General features: G+C 41.1%; 1 protein-coding gene across 1 annotated transcript in view; it reads left to right on the top strand.

The window, feature by feature from the left end:
• Nucleotides 1–1,938: 1,938 nt before the first annotated feature.
• Nucleotides 1,939–25,875, top strand: part of LOC127578805 (transcription elongation factor A protein 1-like) — a 57,428-nt gene continuing 33,491 nt past the window's right edge. Inside the window, exons 1-7 of the mRNA XM_052031271.1 lie at nucleotides 1,939–2,114; nucleotides 4,889–4,951; nucleotides 6,521–6,626; nucleotides 15,079–15,166; nucleotides 16,260–16,390; nucleotides 18,665–18,730; nucleotides 24,023–24,168. Of these exons, the coding sequence (XP_051887231.1) occupies nucleotides 2,046–2,114; nucleotides 4,889–4,951; nucleotides 6,521–6,626; nucleotides 15,079–15,166; nucleotides 16,260–16,390; nucleotides 18,665–18,730; nucleotides 24,023–24,168 (669 nt within the window). The 5' untranslated portion in view covers nucleotides 1,939–2,045. The remainder of the gene's footprint in view (nucleotides 2,115–4,888; nucleotides 4,952–6,520; nucleotides 6,627–15,078; nucleotides 15,167–16,259; nucleotides 16,391–18,664; nucleotides 18,731–24,022; nucleotides 24,169–25,875) is intronic.

Genomic DNA, 25,875 nt, shown 5'->3' with positions numbered 1-25,875 from the left:
CCCTTCAAAATGCTGAGAGGGAATGACATGTCAGCTCATAGTCAAAGTCAATGTCAAGTTTATTGTCATATGCATGTTTATATATGCACAGGTGCAATGAAAAGCTTACTTGCAGCAGCATCACAGGCACATAGCATTATATAAGCAGGATTCACATGAAAAACATAAATTAAGCATAAAATCTACACAATTTTTTTTACAAGAAAGAGAACAATTAAAACAAAAATAAACAAAGTCCATTTTAGTGCAAAGTGATCAAAGTGGTCATAGTTTGCTAAACTGCAGTGATTAGGATTGTGCTGGTTGGTTCAAGAACCGAATGGTTGAAGGGAAGTAGCTGTTCTTTAACCTGGTGATGCGGGACTTCAGGATTCTATACCTCGTGCCCGATGGTAGCATGGCCCGGATGGTGGGGATCTTTGATGATGGATGTTGCCTTCCTGAGGCAGCGCCTCCTGTAGATAGTATGGATAGAGGGGAGGGATGTGTCCATGATATACTGCGCTGAGACCACTACTCTCTGCAGCTTCTTACACTCCTGTGCATTCAAATTGCCGTACCAGACCATGATGCAACCAGTCAGGATACTTTCAACAGTACATCTGTAGAAATTTGTTAGAGTGTTCAGTGACAAGCCAAACCTCCTTAACCTCCTAAGTAAAGACGCTGGCGCGCCTTCCTTGTGATTGCATCTACTGCAGGTGGCAGAAATTACAGAAGATGATCAGCTGAATGTGGAGGCTTTTGGGAACCCTATCCTTGCTCTACCTAGAAGGTGATGGGGAGTGGGAAGCAGGAGTACGGGAAATAGAGAAGATCTGATTGAAAGCCCTATGAACTCTGGTGGAGGAGAAGCCATGATTAACGAAAAAGGAAGAAACTGGTGGGGAAAGTCCTGTCTTCGGTAGAGATACGATAACGATCAGAGAAACTGGGAGAATGGAATACGTCCTTAAAGGAAGCAGGGCTGAAGAAAGTGTAATTACGACAGCAGTGAAAATCGGTGGGCTTATAATGGATTGGTTACAAGCCTATCCAGTGAGATGGAGGTTAAAAGCAGCATTGAAGGAAGAGGGACATAAAAGACTGCAGATGCTGGAATCTGGAGCAACAAACAAAATGCTGTAGGGATTCAGCGGGTCAAGCAGCATCTGTGGAGGGAAATGGGTCTAGAACCTTCATCTGGACAGGGAAGAATTAGATGTGGAATGAGAGCAGTATGAGGGTAATTTTCAAGTTCTGTGTCGGAAGCAGCATCAATCAATGTACTGGGAAAAGGGTTGAGGGATGGGGCCTGAATGGGAGAAGCATAATTTGGGGCCATTTGCTTTCCCATTGCCACACTTTTAATTTGGAAAAAGTGAACGGAGTTGAAGAAGTTGTTTAATGCAAAAACAAATTCATCCAGGCGAATGAGTGTGGTGGTAGAATCTCCCTTCAAAAGGAAGAAGTGACAGGGCCTCAGGATATCTTGGGGCAGGATAGAAATGCAGAGGAATAGGATGAACGTGGTGAAAATATAAATGTAACTGCGTTTTGTTGTAGCAGACCGTGAGTTGCCATGGGCGACGAGCCTTTACAAGCTCTACTTTAAAACAATAATGGGCTATACACTTCATTTCCACTCGGACGTGAGAAAGATCCCGAAACACGAGTGGAGCAAAGACATGAAAAAAAATTATTCACAAACTGAGGTGAGGCGCCACGAAAACGGCTCGGCTGCAACCTTCTCACCTAGAAACTTCTACACGGAGCCAGGCGTCACAGTGCGTTTTGGGAGTTGTAGTCAGATGGTGCGCGGGCTGACGAGTTGATCTGGCATCCGGGTCGGGCTGGGGACTCCAACTCCCAGCGCCGCTTGCGAGGGCGTGCGGGGCTCCGTGAATGGTTGGAGCAAGCGCCATATACAAGAGACGAGGCTGGGCGAAGGGAGGGAGTTTGGTTTCTTGGTGCAGATGTGAGCGGCCATTGTTCGCTTTCCTTCTTCAACTACCCGAGGCGTTTTTATTTTTTGTAATAAATATAAAAAGAAAAATCAAGAAATAATGGGGAAGTTGGAGGAAATTGTGCGCATCGCCAAGAAGATGGATAAGATGGTCTCCAAGAAAAATACGGTGGGTAGTATCCGGTCGGTGATGCAGGGCTCTCCGTTGATTTTTTTTCATCGCTTGGTTGCAGGGAGCTGTCAGCAGAGAAGTAGACAGCTAGATGAAGGGATTAATCGGATTAACCACTCTTGCTCATTTAACGAAACGTTAATGTTAACTTTGTTGGGGGGGGGGGGGTTGAGATTTGCAGTACCACGCTTGCCGTGTTTGCAATGCAAATAAACCTTCGGAATGTTTCTGGACTGAGTTTTCTGCGCCTCTGCATACATTTTTATGGCTCCAAGTGTTGAAAGCTGTCGAAGCGAAATTATCAGATTTATTCTCAACTTTTAATTTTCGACTTGCTTATTAAACTTCTTGCTAAAGATGAAGACTGTATAGAAAATGCTGTATGCATGTCCTAAAATGCTGCATGTATGTCTTGCAGTGCATGAGTTATAGCGTAAAAGCCTCAGGGCGATTTGTTGTAGGTTTCATTTTTATTCCAAAAGTATTTCATTTGACCTTTCTCTTTTTGTGAGAGGGTACTTAACTACATTTCTTTGATAATTAAAGATAAAGGTTGTAGATTTTGTTTCAAATTTAATTTAAAAAGCCTTCTAATTAGAAGCACTATAACCTGTTGGTTTACTGACCATTAGATGAAACAATGAAATGTTTCTGTAGTATCCAAAGGAGATGAAGGTCACCAACAATACACTGAAACAACATTGCCTTTTATACAATTGAACCTTTTTATCCTTAAACTGAGGTTAATGTTGTCAGCACAAGTAGGGAAAAAAGCTTGATTACCTTGAGGGTGGGGGAAATGCTTGTGGTTTTAAGAAAATAACTGAAGATGCTGGAAATTTTAAAATAAAATACTGGAAATACTCAGCAGGTTTGGCTGCATCTATGGGAAGAGAAATAAAGTTTCTTTGACTTGAAACATTAATTTCATCAGAAGTGAGAAAGAGAAAAGAAGGTCGTTAAGCCGCAGGGAGAATAGGGGATGGGGATGTTTTTGATAAGGTAAAACTGGGAGACCTTGGGCATGAGCTGTAAACAAGGTTATTTGGTCAATGAGTGAGAAAATAGATAAAAGAATTTAGTTGTTACGCATGCAGAGCAGGAAGACAATAGAAGTCAAGTTACGTGAAGCTTTGAATTCAACATTGAGTCCAGTAGGTTGCAACGTGCCCAGATGAAAGATGAAGTGCTGTTTCTCAAGCTTGCATTGGGCTTCACTGTAACAGTACAGGGGGCTACAGACTGATAGGTCAGAGTGGGATAGCGAACTTATTTCTTCCTACCTTGACCATATTGGTTCACCTCTGGTCCAGTCCCTTCTCACTTACATCCATGATACCTCAAATGCCTCATGTGACTGCAACACTTTTTCTGGTACATAACTTAACAATTTCAGTACTTTTGCTGCTAATATTCACTCAGTTCTCACCTTCACATGGTCAGTCTCTGACTCTTCCCTTTTCTGGATCTTCTTCCACTATCACAAGATAGGCAGGCCAACTGACTCCCACAGCAATCTCAACAACTCTTTGTCCCACTCTCTTTGCTGAAAGGACCCCCCCTTCAGCATTTTGCAGGGACCTTCATGATGCCTGGGTCCATTCTTCTCTCCAGTCAACCCCTTCTTGTGGCACTTTCCCTTGCAACCACAGGTGATGCAACACTTGTCCTTTCACCTCTTCCCTCCCACTATCCAGGGACCCAAGCAGTCTTTCCTGGTGATGCAGCAATTCACTTGCGTTTCTTCCGATCTCGTGTACTGCATTTGGTGTGGTCTCCTGTGTATAGGAGATGCAAATGCAGATTGGGCTACTGCTTTATGGAACACCTATGTTCAGTCAACAAGGATGACCCCGAGCTTCCACTTGCCTGCCACTTTAATCCTCCATTGTGCTGCCACTCTGACCTATCGGCGGCCTCCTGCAATGTTATTAATGAGGGCCAACCTGAGCTTGAGGAACAGCACCTTATCTTTTGTCTGGGCACATTGCAGCCTTCTGGCCTCTATTGAATTCTACAACTTCAGGTAACTTGATTTCTATCTACATCAGTCGTCCATCGGTGATACCTGGCTGTGCTTATTTTTTTTCTTTCTCTGGAAGTGGAGGATGTGTCCAGTCTGACCTGCTGGGCATGATTTCCCAACTTCTAAATTCTTTTTTAAATGTTCTCGTTCTCTAACTCCTGCCATTCAGTCATAGACCTGATAAGTCTGTTTACAGCTTATCAACCCAGTTTTATTCCATCAGAGACATTGCCCTCCCACCACCCCCCCCCTCCCCCCCCCCCCCCCCCCCCCCCCCAGTTCCTGCAGTTTTTCTCTCCAGTTCTAATGAAGGGTCTTCAACCTGAAATGTTAACTCTGTTTCTCTTCCCGCAGATGCAGCCTGACCTGAGGACTTGCAGTAGCTAATAGTCTTTGAGTGGCCATTAACAGATACAAGTGTTTGTAATTTTAAATACTTTTCAGATCTGTCTTGCTGCTTAGACTTGACTATTTGCACCAGAGGATAATCTGGCTGTGAGAAGCTGAGAGAACCTGTACATTTTCTCCAAACAAGTGCAGACTGACTGCCATGTCCTTCTAGCATTTTCTATTTCTTATTTATTATCAGTATGTGTAATATTTATTTTTCTTATTTTCTAATTGTCTGATTGTAACATTCCATAATTGACAGGGAAATTACTTCATTTCTCTTAGCAAAGAGCATGACTGTGAAATCTTTTGACTTGTACTACTTTAACTTTTGCTCTGCTTTTCTATTCTGCAGAATGGTGCTATCGATTTATTGAAGGAACTTAAAAACATACCAATGACACTGGACCTTTTGCAGGTAAATAAGAAAATAACATAGTAGGAGTTGGCCATTTTGAATTCTTCTACTTCACTGTTCAACACAATCTAAGCTCATCCTCTACCTTGTGTACCATTTTCTTGTCTTGTCTTCAGTTCCCTTGACAGAAATTAAATAAGCTTATTCTGTGGAGCACTTCTGCCTCCTGACCCTTGTTTTCTAGACTTGACTCTGTGCTTATTTCTGTAGCTCTCTAGTATCTTTCCAAAATTACCTTTTGAATAATGGTAGAGAGTGAATTTTAACCTCGACATGTCATATTCACACTATTAACAGAAATCTCTGGCATAGCACTGGTTAAGTGGATACAGACTAGATCATATCCTGACCAAAATAGTGATAGTAAAAGCCAGTGGCTTGGACTCTGTGGCTCCAGCATCCATTAATCTGATGTTTGTGTTCTACTACCAAGGCAATGCAGTCAGATCCACCTTGTTCCCTCAAAAGTTATTTATTTGCTGATGTTTAAAGTGCTGTTAAGAGCCGACGACATGTCTACAAGCTCTTCCAGGCTCCAGAGACGTCTTCTGAAAAACCTCGGAATACTTCACTTTTTCTAAATTTGTTCTTTCCCCTTCTTGGTGTGGTGTGTCCAATGTCACATTCAGTCATGCATTCTCTCATCCTTCCTTCTCTTTCATCTTGCATTTAAGAGATTAATCTCATATAATAACATAAAGTGTTCTGCTACTCGTACCTGGTCTGCTTAAGTTGTGAATGTTTGTAGTAAATTGACCCTGTAAAGCCCCTTCACAACTGTTTGCTTCAGTGAAAAACCTCTTGTTTTATTCTTGGAGTATCCTATTTTCCTTGATTTTTCCATATAGGATAAAATTCATGTATGGTTTCGATCGAGTGAATTATATAGCACCTCCTCAAAGGCCACTATTATCAATTTTTCAGTATGGGGCTGAAACCTCATCATATTCCAAGTCAGCCTGTCCCATTCAACAGGACTTCTTACATTTTAGCATACTTGCAGTAATTTACAATTTTCCTTCCTAATCACTTGCATGTTAGCAAGGATAGCCAAAGCACACTTGGCCAACTTATACTAACACTTACAGCATTTAACATGTTTCTGTTCTTATTCTGTCTGTTAGTTTTTTGCCATTTATGCTGTTTTCATCTTCATTGCTTGCTTTTCCACATAACTATGTATTATCTGCAAACTTTAGCACATTGTATGTTTATATTGTTCCAAGTCATAATGTAGATCATAGATAGTGAGATGCATCTCTGTTAGCTTTTGCCCTATTCATAGCTGTCTACCAACCTAACAACTTTCCAGATTAATCCAGCCCTTTGGGCCTTTTTGTTTGTTAAACCATCTTTTGTGTAGGACAATACCAGATGTTTTTCAAAATAAAAATGATATTTATGTTTGTGAAGAATAGAACTTTTCTCATTTAATCTACAAGCTTTAAGAGTGCAGGTCTGGCTGATTGCTGGAGGAGTGTACAGCTAAAATGGTTTGTAAAATGACAGTTTAATTAATCAAGTTGTTTTTCTAATTTGCTGTTGATTGATATTTACTCATCCTTGTAGTCCACACGGGTTGGAATGTCTGTGAATGCGGTTAGAAAACAAAGCACGGATGAAGAAGTCACAACACTTGCCAAGTCACTTATCAAATCATGGAAAAAATTATTAGGTAATGTTGAGCGCTCTGATCAAAGATAGTATGCTCTAACAACGTACACTTAAACCACCAAAGATAATTAAGCATTTTGGCTGTTTGCAGTATACAGTCCAGATGGGATTTTTTTTAATGTGAGTATGATTGAATGGCAGTAAATGTCACAGGAATTTTATTTGTTGTAAAATTGTTTTTTTTTAATCTTTGGCAAGCTAAAGTCAAAAATAGTTTTTTTAAAAAAAATTGGTTTTAGCATAATGATCTTAGTATATAAGTAGTAATTGGGCATGTCTAAGACAAACAACTTTTAAAGGCCATTTAACACTTCCATCTATTGCTGTTTTCAAGACCTGTGATCCAGCTAGACTGATCTTGTCGTCCTGCGCTAGCCACAGTATGTACTTTTTGAAGTGCCATTCTAATTTGGTTCTTTTAAAAACTGATGCAGGAATTACTGTACTTAATGTTGAATTTGTGTATTTACAGTGAAAAATTAAATTCAACATTTAATTTGAATCGTGCATTGTTTGTTTTGGTTCCATTTGGGACAGGTTCTCTGCAGTTGCGCTGCCCCAATGATTTAAGTATTAGAACCATCCTAGTTGTGCTTCATTGTACCATTTTAAGTGTTCTTTGTCCTGACAAGCCCAATTTTGTTACATTATTCCAAATATCAAATTACATGTGTGTATATTAGTTTACATTCTAATGTTTGGTTCTATATTTTAAAGATATTTTTAGCAATTCAGCTATTGTGCTCAAGTCTTTCTGTGTTGCCTTGTTTTATGTTCATTGAAGCATTTTATTATCATTTGAGCTTAAATAAGTTTATATCTATACTTTTTGGTAGATTATATATTTTCTGTGTTACTTTGGAAAAAAAAGTTTCAATGAATGGTGAATTAAAGGGTGCAAAAATTGGATTACTTCTGAAATTGCGTAGGAAATGTACCTCCTTTAAAACAATAAGTTAAATTACACCATATATTCTGCAACTAATTCTAATCTTAATCCCTGGATTCTGAGTTTGCTGATTTTTTTATTAAGGGTGTATAATTAATTTCAGTATTTCTAGTTTAAGGAGGGGATAGTTTGCCCAGGGTTCCCATTCCTGATAGTTAAACATTTACTTTCTGCTGGAAAATTTGTGGTGGATATTTGGCATGGAGAGAATCAGTTCGGCTGTGATGACCTCAAATTAACAGCTTTCAAACTCCTGTCCAGTCTCCAACGCAAACAGTGACCACATGGGTAAAGCTTTGGCAACTGCTGCTGCTTGTACCTCAGCACAAGTTGATGGCCTTCAAGTGAGAATGAGTGACAAGTAAATCACAAGGGGGTGAGATTACTGTTAAAGATTTGCACTGCATGCTGAAAAGTTGGATCCATTTTTTTTGTTTTGTTTTATTTTGTGGGAAGGCATGAAGTTTCCTTGGGCTGATTTCTGACATTGTCGAACTACAGCAGCTGTGTGATGCTTGTCATGGATAGAGCTGGTGAGGCAAACCTTGCTTCCAAAAATGGCGTCTTGAAAATCTCCAGACCATTCCCAGTGGCAGTCATCAGCAAACTCAGGTGAAATGTTAAAATAAAGCACTTGCATCATTTTTAAAGCACCACTGGATTGAAGAGGTCCAGAAGAGCTGGTCAAATCTGCTAAAGATAGTTGAAAATATGTTCTGTTTAAATTGTTTTCGTGAACTGTAGTTAATTTTTAAATTAACTCTAAATGTTTTAATCCTCTGATAGCTATAATATTTAAATTGTGAGGATGGATAGGCATGTTTGCTCAAGCTCTGGCATATTTTACAACTGTTTTATTTTGATATTGCAATGACTTTTATGCCAATTCTTTCACTAAACAAAAAGAATCCAAAGGTTGTTTGAGCAGTCGATACCGTGTATTTTGTTGAATTAAATATAACATGGAATATCAGGCTCAAGCTGTTTTACATTGATGCTCTTGCCCCACTCTTGCCTTGGATCAAATTAATTCTTGTGCTGATTTCTAAATCAATTGGATTTGCAAGGAGCTTGATTATCTTAATTGGCAAAGCAGTGTAGTAGGTAGATCTACTGCTTCACCGCTTCATTGAACCAGGTTCTGTTTTGACATCTGGTGCTGTCTGTGTGGAGTTTGCATGGTCTCCTTTTTACTACATGGGTTTCCTCTGGGTATTCCCATTTCTTCTCACACCCCAGAGATGTGCTGGTAGGTAATTCACTGCTTTCAGTTGCCCCATAGGGGAATGGTAGGAAAATCGGGGAGGTGGGGTGGGTGGGTGCGATGAGTTGATGGGCAGAGAAAATAGGTTATAAGGGATTAAGTGTAATGGAAGTGCCTTTAAAAATGGGTCGAAATGGCATTGTTGTTTAAGGTGCAGCAAATTTGGGCATGAGTAAATGTCAGCATGCAAGAATTGTCATCAGAGTCGTTCCATTTTGTTCTGCTATTAATTTGGATAAAACATTCTATCTGCTTTTCAATTATGTTTCACGAATGGCTTGCTATATTTGCAAGGTACAATATAAACTTGTCGTTTCATGCGTTATCTATATATGTGTGATAACTATTGCAACTCAACCATCTAGACTGAAAATTAAGTTATTTATATGGAATCTCATTATTATAGGAAGGATGTCATTAAACTGGATAAGGTGTAGAAAAGATTTACAAGGATGTAGCAGGACTGATGGCTTGAGTTATAAGGAGAGACTACATAAGCTGGGGCTGTTTTCCCTGGAGCGTAGGCAGCTGAGGGATTACCTTCGAGGTATGTAAAAATCATGAGGAGTATAAATAAGGTGAATGGTCACAGTCTTATTCCGGGGTAGGGCAGTCTAAAACTAGAGAGCATAAGTTTAAGGTGAGAGAGGAAAGATTTAAAGGGGACCTGAGGTGTAACTTTTTTCACACAGAATGTGGTGGGTAAGTGGAACGAACTGGTAGAAGTGGGTACAATTGCAATGTTTAAAAACACTTAGACAGGTACATGGATTAAAAAAAGGTTTGGAGGGATATGGGTCAAATGAGACCAGCTCAAGTAGGCACCTTGGTCGGCATGGATGAGTTGGCCGAAGAGCCTGTTTCCATGCTGTGTAACTCTATGACTTCAGATATAATGCAATTTTTTTTTTTACAATTTCTAGCGCATCATTTTAGTTGTAGTTAATCTGATTTATGCTTTCAGTGCTTCCACTATTTATTTTGCAGTCCTTCCTTCCATCAGATTGATTATGGAGGTAGGATTGTCTCATTCGTTTAGTTCATATAACATGTTTATATTGCTTTGTTGATCAGCTCACTTCCAGCAACATAAGAGGTACATTGAGCTGGAGAATCTAGGATGTCTGTAAATTACAAAATAAACTAGATAGCATGAGGATGCCCAGCCTGGTAATGGAGTCTATTATTCAAAGCACTTTGTTTAAATTGGATTGTATCTCTGAACAGATTACTATGTTAACTTGGAATGTAAACAATGTGGAAACCTTTCTTTTTACAGAAGAAGTGTTAGTGGTCATTATAGATTTAGTTAATGGTAGAGAAAACTGTCCACTTCTTTGCAATGAAATCAATAAATTATGGAATTGTTTCTGAATGTAGTTTAGGGCAGAGAGAGGGAACCTCTCTTGGTGCAAATACAGTTCCTTATTTGGTGTCCCTTTCTGCAAATGTAGAGAAGCAATGCTGCTAGCACTTAACAAAATAAAAGTTGTGGAGGGAAAAAGTGGTTAAGAAATGATGGATAAATATCTGTAAATTCAAGTTATATTGAAGGACAGGGAAGGAATAACACCCATAAGGTTATGTTTTTTGTGGCCCCATATTTTGTTTTGTTTTTTATTTAAATTCTCTTCTTTTGTACTTTATTCCAGTTCTAAAGAGCACATAAACTGGGTTTTGCTGATAAATGTTGATTGTTCCAAACAGAACAATGGGATTTAGTCATCTAATAGCACTAATCTGGGATTTCTGCGTGTATGCAAGGAAAGGTGGAAATTGCACAGCAGAGCAGAATATTGTTATTCTCGGATTCTGTGCCAAATTCGAACCGGTGTTGAATCCCCAATCCCAATGACTTTGAAGGGGTTTAGAAGCTGCAGCAGGGTTGGGGGAGTGATTTTATAATTATTTTCAATAAAGTCAGCATTGTTAATATTACTAAACCTATATGGCTTTTTCAGGCAGCAAAGTTGAATGCAGGGTTATGCCAGTTGCCAAAGCTTCAGGGGTGAGGAGGGAGGGGGTTGGTGTTTGGGGTGTCTGGGACTTCCACACTGTATTTTTGGAAGCTTTGTCTTTGTTTGTGTCTTGACAGTAGAGCCTGGGAAGTTTTGGGCAAGCGAGGTAGGCCTTTTGCATCTGGACCAAGTAAATTCCAGTGTAGTTTTGACCACAAGTAGCAGTTATGGGTAGCCATAAAGATCCACTCTATCATTATGCTATTTATATCTATCATGCATATTTTCATTATTCTAACTAACCAACCTGATTTTCTAGCCTTCTGTCAGCATTTGCAGGTGTTTGCATCTTGTGTGAGAATACAGAGATTGACAGTTTCTGAATACCTGGGTGCTTTGATACAAAGGTTTTTCACTTAATGAGCTGGACTGTATATTAGGTCCCAGTGATGGAGAATTGTATCAACTTAGTTTTGTTCTTTCATTTGATTTGTATTGCCTGCCTACAGTCAGACATATCTTTTTACTCTCTCTCCTGAATATTACTGAATTGAATTTTATTTTGTCTCACTAATAACTGTACTCTGTTATAGACATTTCTTACCATTTAGTAGTAAATCTAAGTTTTATTATGAAACACAGTATTTTTGAATACATTTTTTCTGCAGTGGTGAGATGGCCACATGATATATAAATTTTTTGACCTGCGTGCCAGCCTAGCCATTCTTTCCACCATTTCTAATTAGAATACACTACTTTTCAACTCTCCATAACTTAAAAAGATAATTAATCTATGATAAGTGAAATATTTTGAAAATAATTGGTTACCTTTTACTTCAGAAAGAAGAAAAATAAACAAGATTTATACCATAATCAAATCTATTTTGTATAGTAATAAAGTATTACAAATTTCACCATATGGATTGGTTAAATAGGAACTTGATTTTAGTGAAATAAACTTTATTTATAACACAGTGATAGGCCCTTCTGGCTCAATGAGTCTGCACCGCCATTTAAAACCCATGTTTAACCTACCTGTACGTCTTTGAAATGTGGGAGGAAACCGGAGCACCTGGAGGAAATCCACACAAACATGGGGAGAACATACAAACTCCTTACAGGACAGCGGTAATTGAACCCCGATCGCTGGTGCTGTAATAGTGTCATGCTAACCGCTATGCTACCGTGCCATGATTTCCACAGATTTAAATCTTTGCAGTAACAATTTGCTGAGAATACCCAAGTCTTTCTAGCTGTGGAAAATTGATGTTGAATCAGTTTATATTTTGTTTTGTTTACAATTTAATATGGGGGGGGAACAAAGATGCTGGAAACAATCATGGATGCAGGCAGCATTTGTAGAAAAAACAGAATTAACATTTCAGATGGAAGATTCTTTGTTATAATGTTCTGACGAGGGCATCTTCAAGATGAAACGTTAACTCAGTTTCTCTTTCCCACACCTGAATACCTCCAACATCTTTTTGTTTTTGTTTTGCATTTGCAGTTCTTTGATTTTTTTTTAGTGTAACAAAGCAAATTTCCCCATATTGTTTTTAATATTCTTGAACTGGGGTCACCACATTTATAGGGTTTTCTTGGTCTTTTCCTAGAACTTGCACTTACTTCTAAGCTGCTACAGTTTGTTTTCTTGAGTTGCATGCAGTTCAGATTGTCTAAATCTTGCTCGTTTTTAAGAGAACAAATGACCTCTTTGCTTTATACATTTCAGTGAGCCTTGTATTATCATTTCTATATGTGTCCTGACTTTGACCTTTTAATACAAACTACTTTCCATAAATGTTACAGCAAACAATAGTTTGATCTTAAATTGACAAAGCATATTGACATTCAGAATTTATTAGTCATCAATTTGAACTATCAGGCTAGTGTAATTGAACAGACAAATCCGAAGATGTGTGAAGATGAAACAGAGTTGGAAAAAATTGATTAGTTGGATGATTTACCTTCACCAGCTACAGGAATCCTAGACATAAGATCACTGATTTCAAAATCTGAAACAATTTTGGTTTCTCTTATTAAGAGCATTGTTCCAAAAAAAATCGGAATTTTCAGTAGAAAATTGTCATTATAATGTTAAAAGCACCCTTTAATAATATTGCTATCCAATCACTTAAGCACTTGTTTTTGGACAATGGGAATGGTGTGAAAATTGTTTCAATGCAGAAAATGCTGATCATCATTGGGAGTTGAATGTTGCAGGGAAGGGTAAATGGGCTTTGAATAAATTCTCACTCTTTTTGTGAGGGTCAGTAACAGTGGTGCAAGTAAACCCCAGGAAATTTTGGTGGTGGAAGATCTGGTATGCATCAAGTATACCTAATTATGTGGATGTATTAGTGTATTCCATAGTAGTCTAACTATTAAATCATAGGCTATTAGGAAATTCTGTTCCTTTTTTTTTCCCCAAGCACTGTATAGTTACGTCAATAGTGCAGAATGTAGTACTAGAGATTTACTAACAAATTTGAAGCTTCTGATGTGTAATTTTTACATTTGGATAATCCTTTTTTATGGCATGAAATAGAAGAAATTGTGTTTGGCCTCTTATTAGTACAAGATACTGTAATAATTTTGCATGTTTTAACACTTTATACCTTTTTGGTCTTTGATTATCTGAACTGGATTTGATTTTTTTGAGGTTGTCTACAACTGTTGGTAGTCAAGCTGAATGGGAAAGATAAAGCGAAACATTGTATTAAATAATTGTAGACAGCAAAGTAAAAATGGGGAGGAGCGGTGGGGAGGGAAAAGCTTGAACTGTAAAAACACGAAGAATGAAAATGTGTGCCAGAGCAGAATTCAGACCTTGATGGCTTTGAGCTTTATTGAATAAGGCCTTTCACCCAAAATAGGTTTGAGGAAGCTAACTTGGAGTGGCTGAACGAAAGCAAGAATAAATACTTTTAGTTTAGCTAAATTGATTTACCAGGACTAGCTCATGTGAAACTGTCTTAATGCATTTAAGGATTCCAGACAGGGCAAATGATGGGTCAGAGAAGTGCAGAGGCACAGGGATCTGGAGTGCTTGTCCATGCATCCCTGGAGGAAGCAGGAAAAGTAGATGTGGTTACAATAACCAGTGCAATAGTTTTCTTTGAGGCATGGTATTCTAAGGAGGGGGGAGGGAGGAGGTTATACTAGAACTGTAAAACACTAGTTATGTCTTAGCAAAAGAGTAATGTGGTACAATTCTGGTCATCAGTTTCCAAGAACAATATGATAGAACTAGGAAGTGGGAGAAGTTTGAGGATGTTGCTAAGGCTGAAGAATTTTAGTTATGAGGAATGATTGGCTGGACTAGGATTATTTTCTTTAACATGGAGACTCAGATATTTTTCTTGGCCAGGATGAACATGATGGGTGGAATGGCTGCCTCTTCCAGTAAACTTCTATAATTCTGTAACAGTAGCTTAAAGTTGATGGTTGTATGGATAATGACTTTCCAAAGAAAATCTCTATTAATATTAAAGTGGTTGATTTCCAGCAACTAAAATGGATATTGCTATGGATGAATAACTTTATTTCCCCGGCAATGTCTTAAATTCATGCAAAATCACTTAAGATTTCTAAATATTATTTCTATATCCATATTTTTAAATTTTTGGTTATGCCATGTTGCTTGTTAATAACTGAATTAATCTGCAGCAGGTTGTACATTAGGTAAGTAATAAAAAAACTAGGTAACTTGAATTAAGAGGATTTTTTTGTTGTAAACATGGGACCAGTTGGTATACATTAAAATTAAATGTTTTTCAAATATCTGCAGTGCTTCAATTTAATCACTCAATTTTGATTTCTCTTGTGTCAAAGCTGGTTTGTTTTTAATGCAAGATTATAGGTTTGATTTGAGTACGACTTAAGTAACTTTGGAAGTCAAACTTTTATTTGCCTGGTTGTTAATCTGGACACGTGCTGGGAATAGAGATATGGCTGGCTGCATTTTTTTTTAGACACATGGATTGTATATTTGGTAAATGCTGCCCCCCACCCCCAGGATTTTTAACAAATGTTTACAAATAAAATTATCTCTGGACATCAGTAGGTAGAACTGTATCATGTCTTTTAATTGTTTTTAATCTGCTATATAGATCTACATTTGGTTCAGAGGCAGAGATACAGTGAAGGAAGCATTTGACTTTTGACTTGTTGATATATGATTGTGATCATCCCAAGTTCAGTATTCTTAGAAATATCAAATGGATAGTATAACAGATTTAGAGTTCAGTAATTAATGTTTTCCTAAATCATTGCTTTGCAGATGGCCCAACAGGAGACAAAGATGCTGAGGATAAGAAAAAAGAATGTTCAACTTCCTCAAAAAATGGTTCAGATTCCACAGAGCAAAGGTCATTCCAGACATTTTGCTTTAAATCCTTTAATACACATAATTCCATTAAACAGCTATTTATTTATTTTTCTATAGTCTTAGTATGGTTAATTTCTCTTGTCTGGAACATAACTAACTGACCAGATGTCTAATGATGCTGCTCCATAGTTAACTATTAGAAGTTTAATGGATGATGATCTGTAGCAGAGTAAGTACTAACTTTAGCTGCAAAATTAACAAATTTTGCTCCTATATATTGTTAGTTTATTTCCTTGAATTGGTCTCCAAGGGTCTGGTATTTCAATGCTTTGCCAAAGTAAACATGGCAGTAACTTTTTTCCTTTACTCCGGGAAGCACTTGTTGACTCACTGAAAAGTGGAGAGGTATCTGTTTTGTTTGCATAGACCAGTCCCTTTAACTTAGGGGAGGATGTGTGGAGGGGGAAAGAAATCATTGTTTTTGAGGATGGTGATTTTCAATTTGTTGCATAGAGTGGTTTAAAATTTGAAGAAATTTGAAAGATTTAAATTGAAGAAAAAAAATTACTGATTTTACAGGCTATCCCTGGGTTTACAAATGCCCAACTTATGGGTACCCCCTACATGCAGGAGCTCCCATAATACCATTGAATTCAAAAGTCCAACATGGGTACATACGTTCATTCCTATGAATGGTAGAACTAGTTTCCTTTCTCCACTTTATCAGTCTTGCGTCGTTCATTACTGTGCAGGTTTGGTTATCATATCGTGTGTATCTTCCAACTTATGGACAAAATAGACTCCTGCACGTCTGTAAGAACAGAATTTATTTGTTACCTGGGGCTGGCCTGTAGTATGTAATCATTTACCATAAGAAAATAACAAATTCCTGTAATTTAGATTTTAAATAATTTTGAAGGATGTTCATCAGCAGATCTAAAACTTTTATTCAGCACTTAATTGATTTTATATATTTGTGGTATAACATCCCAATGGATGGAACCTTTGATTTTTATTTGTGTCAGACTGTTGAATTGAATGGGAACAAGATTCTATTCTATAAATTGCTAATATTTTTTGTGTATCCTTAGAAGAATGTTGTTTATTGAATGAATAACATCTGTCTTTTGTAGCTCCAGCAAGAGACCAGAACCAAGGACACCCACGACTCCAAAGATGACGACATTTCCACCAATTCCTGTTACCAGTGATACTGTCCGTAACAAGTGTAGGGAGTTGTTGTCGGCTGCTCTCCAAACAGACAGTGAGTAAAATTTACGATAAATACTTGTAATGACCAAGCTCTTCAAAGGTACAGCTATCAGGATTGATAAAGGGAACCACTGAATGTAATGCACAGTAAAACTTGTATGGCATATTTGGGACTATGGTGTTTTCAGGCTAGCAAATTTTCTGGACTGTTGTGTTTAATATATTAATATTTTAATTCAGATTTAGATGTTACACTATTATAAATTTTCTAGTGAAGCGAGAAAGTTTAAAGGGAGCTCAGGAACCGGGGCCCTAGTGAGTTGAAAGGGAACATGGCAAACAACACCTGGTGGACGATATGCTGAACTATTGGGATTTCTGAATAGTTGGATAGCAGCTTATTGGAGTTTTGCTGTACTTTAATATTCCAGTGGCCATTCAATAAGGTTCATAGTGTGAGGGTAATATGTTAACATAGATAAAAGATTTTGTTAGCCAGTCTTTTATCCAGTGTAAAACTAGGGCTGCAAATCTGTTAACTAGTGATGAGGCTCTGGGATTAGTGCAGGGGTTTTGTCTATGTTCTATATCAATGACTTGGATAAAGGGTCTGAATATAATATATCCAGGTTTGCTGATGATACAAAGATAGGTGGAAAGTAAGTTTGTCCACAAAGTTTGCAAAACAATAGTTATATAGTGTAAGACTATTAAATGTTGATGATAAAGCAGAAAATGCTGGTCAGCATATTTGGGGGGGGGGGATAGGATTAACTTCTTGGGTTGATTATTTTTTCACTAGAACTAAGGAAAATTGGAAAGTTGCAGAGAGAGGAAAGGCATGGTAGAATAGAAGGCAAGAGAAATTGAATAACAAAGGCAGAGCCATCTGAAAGAGGGTGGTGAATAACAAAAGGCATTTTTTTGAAGTAGTTTAAACACGGAGATGAATGAAATCTTAAAATCAGTAGAAATGGGAACATTTATGATTGGTGGAAATGAGGTGCAAGGCTGGAATTACAATCTGAAAGTAGTGAAACTTACTCTGGGTTTCGTTGGAACAGTGTAGGAGGCTGAAGACTCGGGTGGGAGAGTTAAAGTGATGGACGACTGTAAACTTGAGATCATCCTAGCAGACTGATGGGAGGTTCTCCTTGTTGGGGATTCTCCAAAGCAATGGAGGCCACATTGTGAGTGCTAAATTGTAAGTAGCGCATATTTCTGCGTCACTTGGAAAGTGTGTTTAGGCCCTGGCCAGTAGGAAGCAGGGAGGGTAAAAAAGCAGCTCTGAAGAGAAGTGGATATGGAAGCGTTAACCAGAGTGCACTGGAGGAGATACTACCTTTGGAATGCTGGAAAGGGAGTGGACGGTATATCTGGTCATAGCGTTACCATGGAAGTGTCTGAAATTAGAGAATAATGCACTGAATATGGAGGCTGGTGGGGTGGAAGGCAAGGACAAGGGGTAATCAGGCAGCCCTATCCATATTGGGGAAGGTGGGGAGAGGAGGAGAAGGTGGGTGAGGGGTGAAGTTGTGGAAATAGGACAAATGATTGAGAACCCCATCTCCTGTAGAATAGGAGAAACCATGGTTGAAGAGAGAGGACCTGTCAGAAGCTCTGTGTAAGATGTCAGAATTTACAACGGATGAGTCTTGGGGCAGTGCCTCATCAGTTGCCAAGCTGTTCTTGGAGCTTAATTGATTACTTATGCAAGGATTGTGCTGGGAACTGCTGGCCACCCAGCAGAAGATTATTCCTAGAAGAAGTGGCATGGTCTGAGGGCTAGCAACCAATGACCTTGGAGATAGCAAATGTTTTCTCCCAAAGATAAATCATTCTATGTAGGTGTTGGATTTTTCAAATTTGGCTAAGAAACTAGAAAATTTTGGAAAGGACATGATTAGAGCTATTTTGAATAAATGTTCATACATTTGATAAGTTGTAAAAAGCAGGACAATCAGTGTTATGTTTATTATGAAATTAATTTTATGAAAATCTTTGATTGATAAATTTAAACTGTATATGCTCCATTCAGTATTGGATAAATTTGAGAGAATGGGTCAAGGCTAAACTTTAGAAACATTAGTTAGTAAAATATTAAAGCATTGAAACAGTTTAATTTGAATAGTTAGATGTGATGTTGACTAGGGTTGCTGCATGTAAAACTATAATAAATGTATTTTTTAAAAAAAATTGCCTCTACGAAAAACAAGTCTATAATCTAGATGCAAGGACACTTTTGCACTTGTTTGATTCTGTGTATTTACTACTGAAGTAGGCATATTTGGTGTATCTAGCTTCTGAATTTCTATTTTGATTGCAGATGATTATGTAGCAATAGGAACTGACTGTGATCATATGGCAGCACAGATCGAAGAAAATATCCTTTTTAATAAGTGATGCACCAATATACCTAAGCTTCCCTCCAAAAAGTACAAGTGTTGGCTAGGTGCTCAAATGGCATAGTGTGGCGGCCCGCACACGCGGGACTTGAACCGCCATCGGGAGCCACGGGTGGACGCAAGTAGCATGTTTTTAAAACTACACGTTTGGGGTGGACCTTCCGGGAACAGTCGGACGACACGTCTGCTCCACGGGTCGCAGTTGCCCATGGGTAGAGAATTTTGTGCGCTTTTCTGTTCTTGGAGTAAAGTCTTGAGTTTAGCACCCTCTGTCGCCGTGTGTTTCTTCAGTAGTGCATTGCATATGGCCACATTGGTGACCCCGACGTTCCAGACGGCATCTGGAACCAGTGACCAGACAGGAGTTCGAGCAACTCGCACAGCGCGGTCTCCCTGAAGCTCCTGACTTTCTGGGCCACCCAGCCCCACATTTGGTTCGAGCAGGCTGAGGCCCAGTTCAATATCGGAGACATCACAGCCGACGCCACGCGGTACTACTATGTGGTCAGCGTGCTCAACCAGGACACGGCAGGCTGGATCATCGACTTCCTACAACAGCCACCAACGGAGGACAGGTACACTAAGATTAAGGCGCTCCTGATCTGTACCTTCGGACTCTCCCGCCATGAATGAGCCGCACGGCTCCTACACGTGGACAGTCTGGGTGACTGCACGCTATCCGAGCTCATGAACGATATGCTGGCGCTTGTGGACAGCCATAAGCTGTGCCTTTTATTTGAGCAGTTGTTCCTTGAGCAAATGCCAGAGGACATTTGCCTCCTCCTCGCGAGTGAGGATTTCAGTGACCCACGTAGGGTCCGCGGCTAAAGCAGACATCCTTTGGCAGAGTAAACGAACGTGGAGCAGCCTCCATCGGCCTAGCCACAACCACGCGGCCCAAAGCTCGAGCCCTGCAACTGAAGCTGTCGAGACCCATGGGTGAAAAGGACAAAAGTTCTGAACAATGGTGTTTCTATCACCAAAGATGGGGTTCAAGTGCACGCCACTGCTATCCACCATCTGCCTTTCTGGGGAAACGCCAGGGCCAAGCCGTTGCTAACGGCTACGACGGCTTGCCCCTGAGACAGCCTCCTGTACCTCTGGGACCGACACTCCGGGCGGCACTTTCTGGTAGACACCGGAGCTGAAGTTAGCATCCATCCATCCACCCCCCCCCCCCCCCCCCCCCCCCCCCGGAACATGGACACTTGTAATGCAGTCCCAGGTCCCGAGCTTGCCGCTGCAAATGGCGACAGTATTCAGATGCACGGCTCCGAACTATCCCACTGCATTTTGGGTCCAGGCCGTTTCACTTGGACTTTCACGTTGACAGCTGTGTCACAGCCACTATTAGGGGCAGGTTTCCTACGAGCCACCTGCCTCCTGGTTGACCTAAAAGGCTGGCGTTTGGTCCATACCGAGACGTTCCAGACTTAACAGCTCAGAGAAGCCCAGCTACCGGCCCTCCACCTGGATTCCGTGACACTCTCTGGTAACGAATTCGCCAGGGTGTTGGAGGAATGCCCCTCCATGGTCACCCCACAGTTCTCCACGGCAGACCCCAAGCACGACGTGCAGCACCACATCTCCACGCAGGGACTACCACTGCACGCCCGAGCTCGCAGGCTCCCACCTGACAAGCTCCACCTTGCCAAGGAGGAGTTCCATAAGATGGAAGAGATGGGAATCATACGCCGCTTGGACAGCCCGTGGGCATCCCCGCTGCACATGGTGCCCAAGTCTGCAGGAGGTTGGAGGCCCTGCAGAGACTTACAGAAGGCTCAACGACGCCACAACTGCTGACCGATACCCTGTGCCCCACGTCCAGGACTTCATGGTGAACCTGCACGGAGCGACCATCTTCTCGAAAATCGATCTGGTCGGGGGATACCATCAGATCCCAATGCACCCCGACGACATGCCCAAGACAGCCCTCATCACCCCGTTCGGCTTGTTCGAACTCCTGAGGATGCCTTTCGGTCTCAAGAATGCTGCCCAAACTTTCCAAAGGCTCATAGACTTGGTGGGATGCAGCCTGGATTTCGTTTTCATTTACTTGGACAATATCCTGGTGGCCATCAGTTCACACCAAGAACACGTGGCACATTTGCGTCAGCTCTGCCAATGCCTGAGTGACCACGGACTGGCAATCAACCTGGTGAAGTGCCAGTTTCAGGCTGATGGAGATCGACTTCTTGGGCTACGGAGTCAACCAACATGGCACAGTTCCCCTACCGGGTAAGGTCCAGGCCATCCGCCATTTTCCCCAAGCCCAGCATGGTCAAGGGCCTGCAGGAGTTCATAGAGATGGTCAACTTGTATCATCGGTTCGTGCCGGCGGCGGCATGCATCATGAGACCCTTGTTCAGCCTGATGGCCGGCAAGGCCAAAGAGGTGGCATGAGACGCAGAGTCCACGGAGGCCTTCGAGCAGGCCAAGGAGGCACTGGCAAAGGCGACCCTCCTAGTGCACCTGAGAGTCGATGTACCCACGGCATTCACAGTGGACACTTCCAACACGGTGATCGGCGGAGTCCTGGAGCAGCTCGTCGAGGGCGTGTGGCAACCACCCGCTTTCTTCAGCTGGCACCTACGGCCACCAGAGATGCAGTACAGTGCTCTCGACAGAGAGTTGCTAGCGCTCTACCTGGCTGTCTGGCATTTCCGGTATTTCCTTGAGGGAAGGGAGTTCACCGTGTATACGGACCACAAGCCCCTCACTTTCACACTGGCCAAGGTATTGGACCCATGGTCTGCTCGGCAGCAGAGGTACCTGTCCTTTATTTCAGAGTTCACCACGGATGTCTGCCACATTGCAGGGAAGAACAACGTCGTCACCGACACACTGTCTCGCCCCTGCCTCCACTCAGTGGGCATATTGTCCTCAGGAATAGACTACGCAGCACTGGCGGAAGCGCAACAGTCAGACACTGAGATCCCGGCTTACCGTACCACCGTTTTGAGACTCCAGTTGGAGGACATCCCCATCGGCCCGGCAGCGATTTGACTCCTGTGCAACGTATCTACCAGCAGACCCCGACCCGTGGTACCAGCAGCATGGAGGCGCCGGGTGTTTTGACACGCTGCACGACCTGGCCCACCCGGGCATCCATCAAGCTCATAGCGGACAGATTCGTCTGGCACGGTTTGCGCAAACAGGTCGGACACTGGGCCAGGACCTGAGTACATTGCTAGACCGCCAAAGTCCAGCGGCACGCGAAGGCTCTCCTCCAGGAGGTCCAGCCAACGCACAGGAGGTTCAAACACATCCACGTGGATGTTGTCGGCCCCCTGCCAGTATCCTGGGCACCAGGTATACCTTTACCATGGTAGGCAGGTTCACCAGATGGCTAGAAGCCATACTGCTCGCAGACACGTCCACTGAGTCCTGCGCTAGGGACGCTCATTGCAAACTGGATCGCCAGGTTCAGCCTCCCAGTGGACATCACCTCCGACAGAGGAGCGCAGTTCATGTCTGGTTTGTGGACAGCACTGGCGCAGCTCCTGGGCACCCAGCTACATCACACCACAGCATACCATCCCCAGTCCAACGGTTTGGTCGAGCGATTCCACCGGCATCTCAAGTTGGCCTTGATGGCGCGCCTCAGGGGCCCCTACTGGACAGGTGAGCTTCCCTGGGTCTTACTGGGCATGCCGCACAGTCCCCAAGGAGGACCTGGGGCACCATCTCGGCAGAATTGGTCTATGGCGCTCCCAGACGGTCCCGGGCGAGTTCGTACCAGAGGCCTGAGGTTTGGCAGGAACTCCAGCAGAGGTGTTTAATGAGGCTGCGGGACAAGGTAGGGACCCTGGCACCGGTCCTGACCTCCAGGCATGGTCCCACGCCATCCTTCACCCCTAAAGACCTCCGAGACTGTGAGTATGTTTTTATTCGCAGGGCATGCACAAGTCACCTCTACAGCGGTCGTACGAAGGACCCTTCAAGGTGATCCGGCACAACAGATCTACATGTGTTGTGGAGGTGGGTGGCAGGGAAGAGACTTTTACAGTGGACCACCTCAAACCGGCGCACTTGGACATTGAGCAACCAGTGAGGGTACCCGCACTGTGCCGGCGTGGCCCGCCACCCAAGCAAGCCACACAGACTGGAGGCTCCACTCCCCCAATGGACGTTCCTGTGGGGGGGGGGGGGGGGGTAAGTAGGGTGTAGTGTGGCGGCCCGCACATGTGGGACTCGAACCGCCATCAGGAGCTGTGGGCGGATGCGCGGTAGCGCGTCTTAAACTACCCATTTGGGGTGGACCTTCCGGGAACAGTCAGACGTCACATCCGCCAGCGGGTCGCAGTTGCCCATGGGTAGAGAGTTTTGTGCGCTTTTCTGTTCTTGGAGTTATGAGTCTTGAGTTCAGCACCCTCTGTCGTCATGTGTTTCTTCAGTAGCGTGTTGTCTACGGCCACAACAGCAACAATCTGCACTTCCATTTCTATAGTGGCCATGGAGCCACAGTTCAGAACTACCCATAACTTGGCATTAATTGAAACTGATTTATTGCCTATACTAATTTCAATTAGACAAAATTATTTAATGTAATATGTGAACTGATGAAGTGAACACCTCAGTGAAAACTGTTATATTTTTGCACTGCAGCAAAGAGAACTTCGCTGTGCATTGCTGTTGGGTGTTCAACGTTTAATGTCAATATTCTTGTGCACATCAAGATAAACATTGATTTTTTTAACGGATGTTGCAGGGAAATTGGTTTATTTTACAACAACCAATTGATAATCAATTTTGACCCAATAAAGATGCATGCACTCTGGTTTCCAATAGTTGTTTGCCTATTTTCCTTCAATGTAGGCATTACAGACTTTGATTGCAGAGCAAAATTGGCAGAACAACAATATTATCCAATCACTGTATAAAAGCTCCAGCATTTAATATCTACTTGTATCAGTTGGGGTTGGACGAGGAAGCTCAAAGAATTTCATTTCAGGAAGATATTGAATTCAAAGTTATAGTCAACAAGTATCCATCATTTTTTGTTTTGGAGGGGTTTGTGGTTAAGCACTTGAAATGTTGAATTCCAGGTCTTATTACTGTATTGCAGCTGAAGTTAGTAAGAGTAGAAAGATTAGTTGCAAGTATTTTGTCTTTAAAAGCAAAAATAAAATAGAATTAATGGACATTTGCCAGTTTCTATGCTTAAATCTTCTCTCTGTGCCAATGTTCTTTAAGATGTTGCAACTTGCAGTAGACCTTTTTAACAAATGGTTGCCAGTTTTTATTATGGTTCCTTAATTTAGTTGATACTTGTATTCCAGAAATGGGCAATACAGACATGAAATACAAAAACCGAGTGAGAAGCAGGATAGCTAATCTAAAAGACACAAAGAACCCTAATTTAAGAAAGAATGTTCTCTGCGGAAATATTTCAGCAGAGCAGATTGCAAGAATGACTGCTGAGGTAAGCCTATATTGTTACTGCAAATGTTTGAATCATGTTTTAAATCCCAAGTAGATAATATTTCCTCACATCAATGTCATTACTTCCAGCATTATTCTTCTTGTCATAGAAAATGCTGAATTGACGAACACGGGTTCAAATTAAGAATATTTTTCAATAGATTTTTCTTTGTCGGCTGATATAATATCATGTATAATTATTGATTATACTGTTTTATTTTATATAACTCGTGCTGTTATGTTATAGTAACGAGATAAGTTGTGATGAAACTTTAATTGTCTGCCCACTAGGTGTTGCTGGCGCACTAAAAATCGTATGCTATCGGTGGTTTCCTGATAGTTATTTATCAGCTTTTGGTGCTGTTAAGAGACTAGATTTAATGAATGATGAGTTATTTGCAAATTGGAATGAACATTGTGTTTGTTGTATGTTTTCATTTTCACAGTATAAATGATTCAAGTCATCAGAGTAAACAAATGTGGGGGGGGGGGGGGGGGGGGGGGGGGGGGGGGAAGAAAAACTCTAAATTTTATAAAAATACAGGTGACCCCTATGTTACAACCGTTTGGATAACAAATTCACCCTCGCAGGATTCACAAATCACAACCGAAAAGTTCGCTCTCATGAAGTTTGTGGGGGGAAAAAAGTGAATTATTTTTCAATGTGTGTTTCTTGGCACATGCACAGGTGACTTCATGTTACGGAAAATCATGATACGGTCTTCTGGAAATGCAACTCCTCTGTAATGTGGGGGTCACCTATAAGCATTGTAGTTTTATAGCATATATAATTTTACTGCAGTTTTTTTTTGAATCAATGCAGACCAGGTGGTTCTTGACTTTTACCACGTCTTCAAATACATCCATGGAGCATACACAGAATATGTTACAATATCTAATAACTTGTAGATTTTTGAAATAGTTACCAGTATTTTTGAAAACTAAGATCACTGGCAACAAAGAATCAGTGGGCAGGAAATTATTGTGGGCTCTACAAATTTTTGTTCTACTTTACAGGTAGTCGACATAATGTCACATGCTAAAATGCAAGGGAACTTAAATACCCATATGAGAATTGTTGAAAATGATTTAGCTAGTTCCTGCTAGCTCTAGATTGCACTCAAAATGAACAAAATAGAATTCCATTTGTTTTTTATTTTAGCTATTTTTTTCACTTGGTCATCCCTGTGTCACTAGAAAACCTGAAAGTTGTGTACTCCACCCCAAGACACAGTGCAAAATATAGTGTGACATTTAAATACAGTTTTGAGGGACCACTGTTCTGTCGGATGTGACATACAATCTTAGCTTCTGGTTGATTTAAGTCGTCCCATTGGATTTCCTGAAGTGATTGTTCTTCCAGTGTCCTAAATGTGCATTGCTCAACCCTTTCATGTGGGCATCTTATTCATTGCTGTTGGTGAAACTTTATTGTGTGGTATTTGTGTGACAGAATCATCTTTTATAAAGCACTTTGGAATACATGAGAGTTGTCAAAGATTACTTATAAATGCAAAGCCAAGAACTATATACAATAGATCCATTTCAATATTGTACAGTAATGACCTTGACTTGCCTATTGAATTTGCTGTTAGAATTTGACTCCCCCTGTGCCCTCCAGCCAAAAAGTACATACATTCATCATTCATTTTTTCACTGAGCCATATATACTTATGTTCTTGCTTTGTCCACTTTCTACTATGTATAT

Source organism: Pristis pectinata, chromosome 16, assembly GCF_009764475.1.
Source record: "Pristis pectinata isolate sPriPec2 chromosome 16, sPriPec2.1.pri, whole genome shotgun sequence".
In the NCBI taxonomy this organism is placed as follows: domain Eukaryota; kingdom Metazoa; phylum Chordata; class Chondrichthyes; order Rhinopristiformes; family Pristidae; genus Pristis; species Pristis pectinata.
The sequence above is the reverse complement of the archived record's forward strand: the minus strand, read 5'-3'. Positions and strand labels throughout refer to the sequence as shown.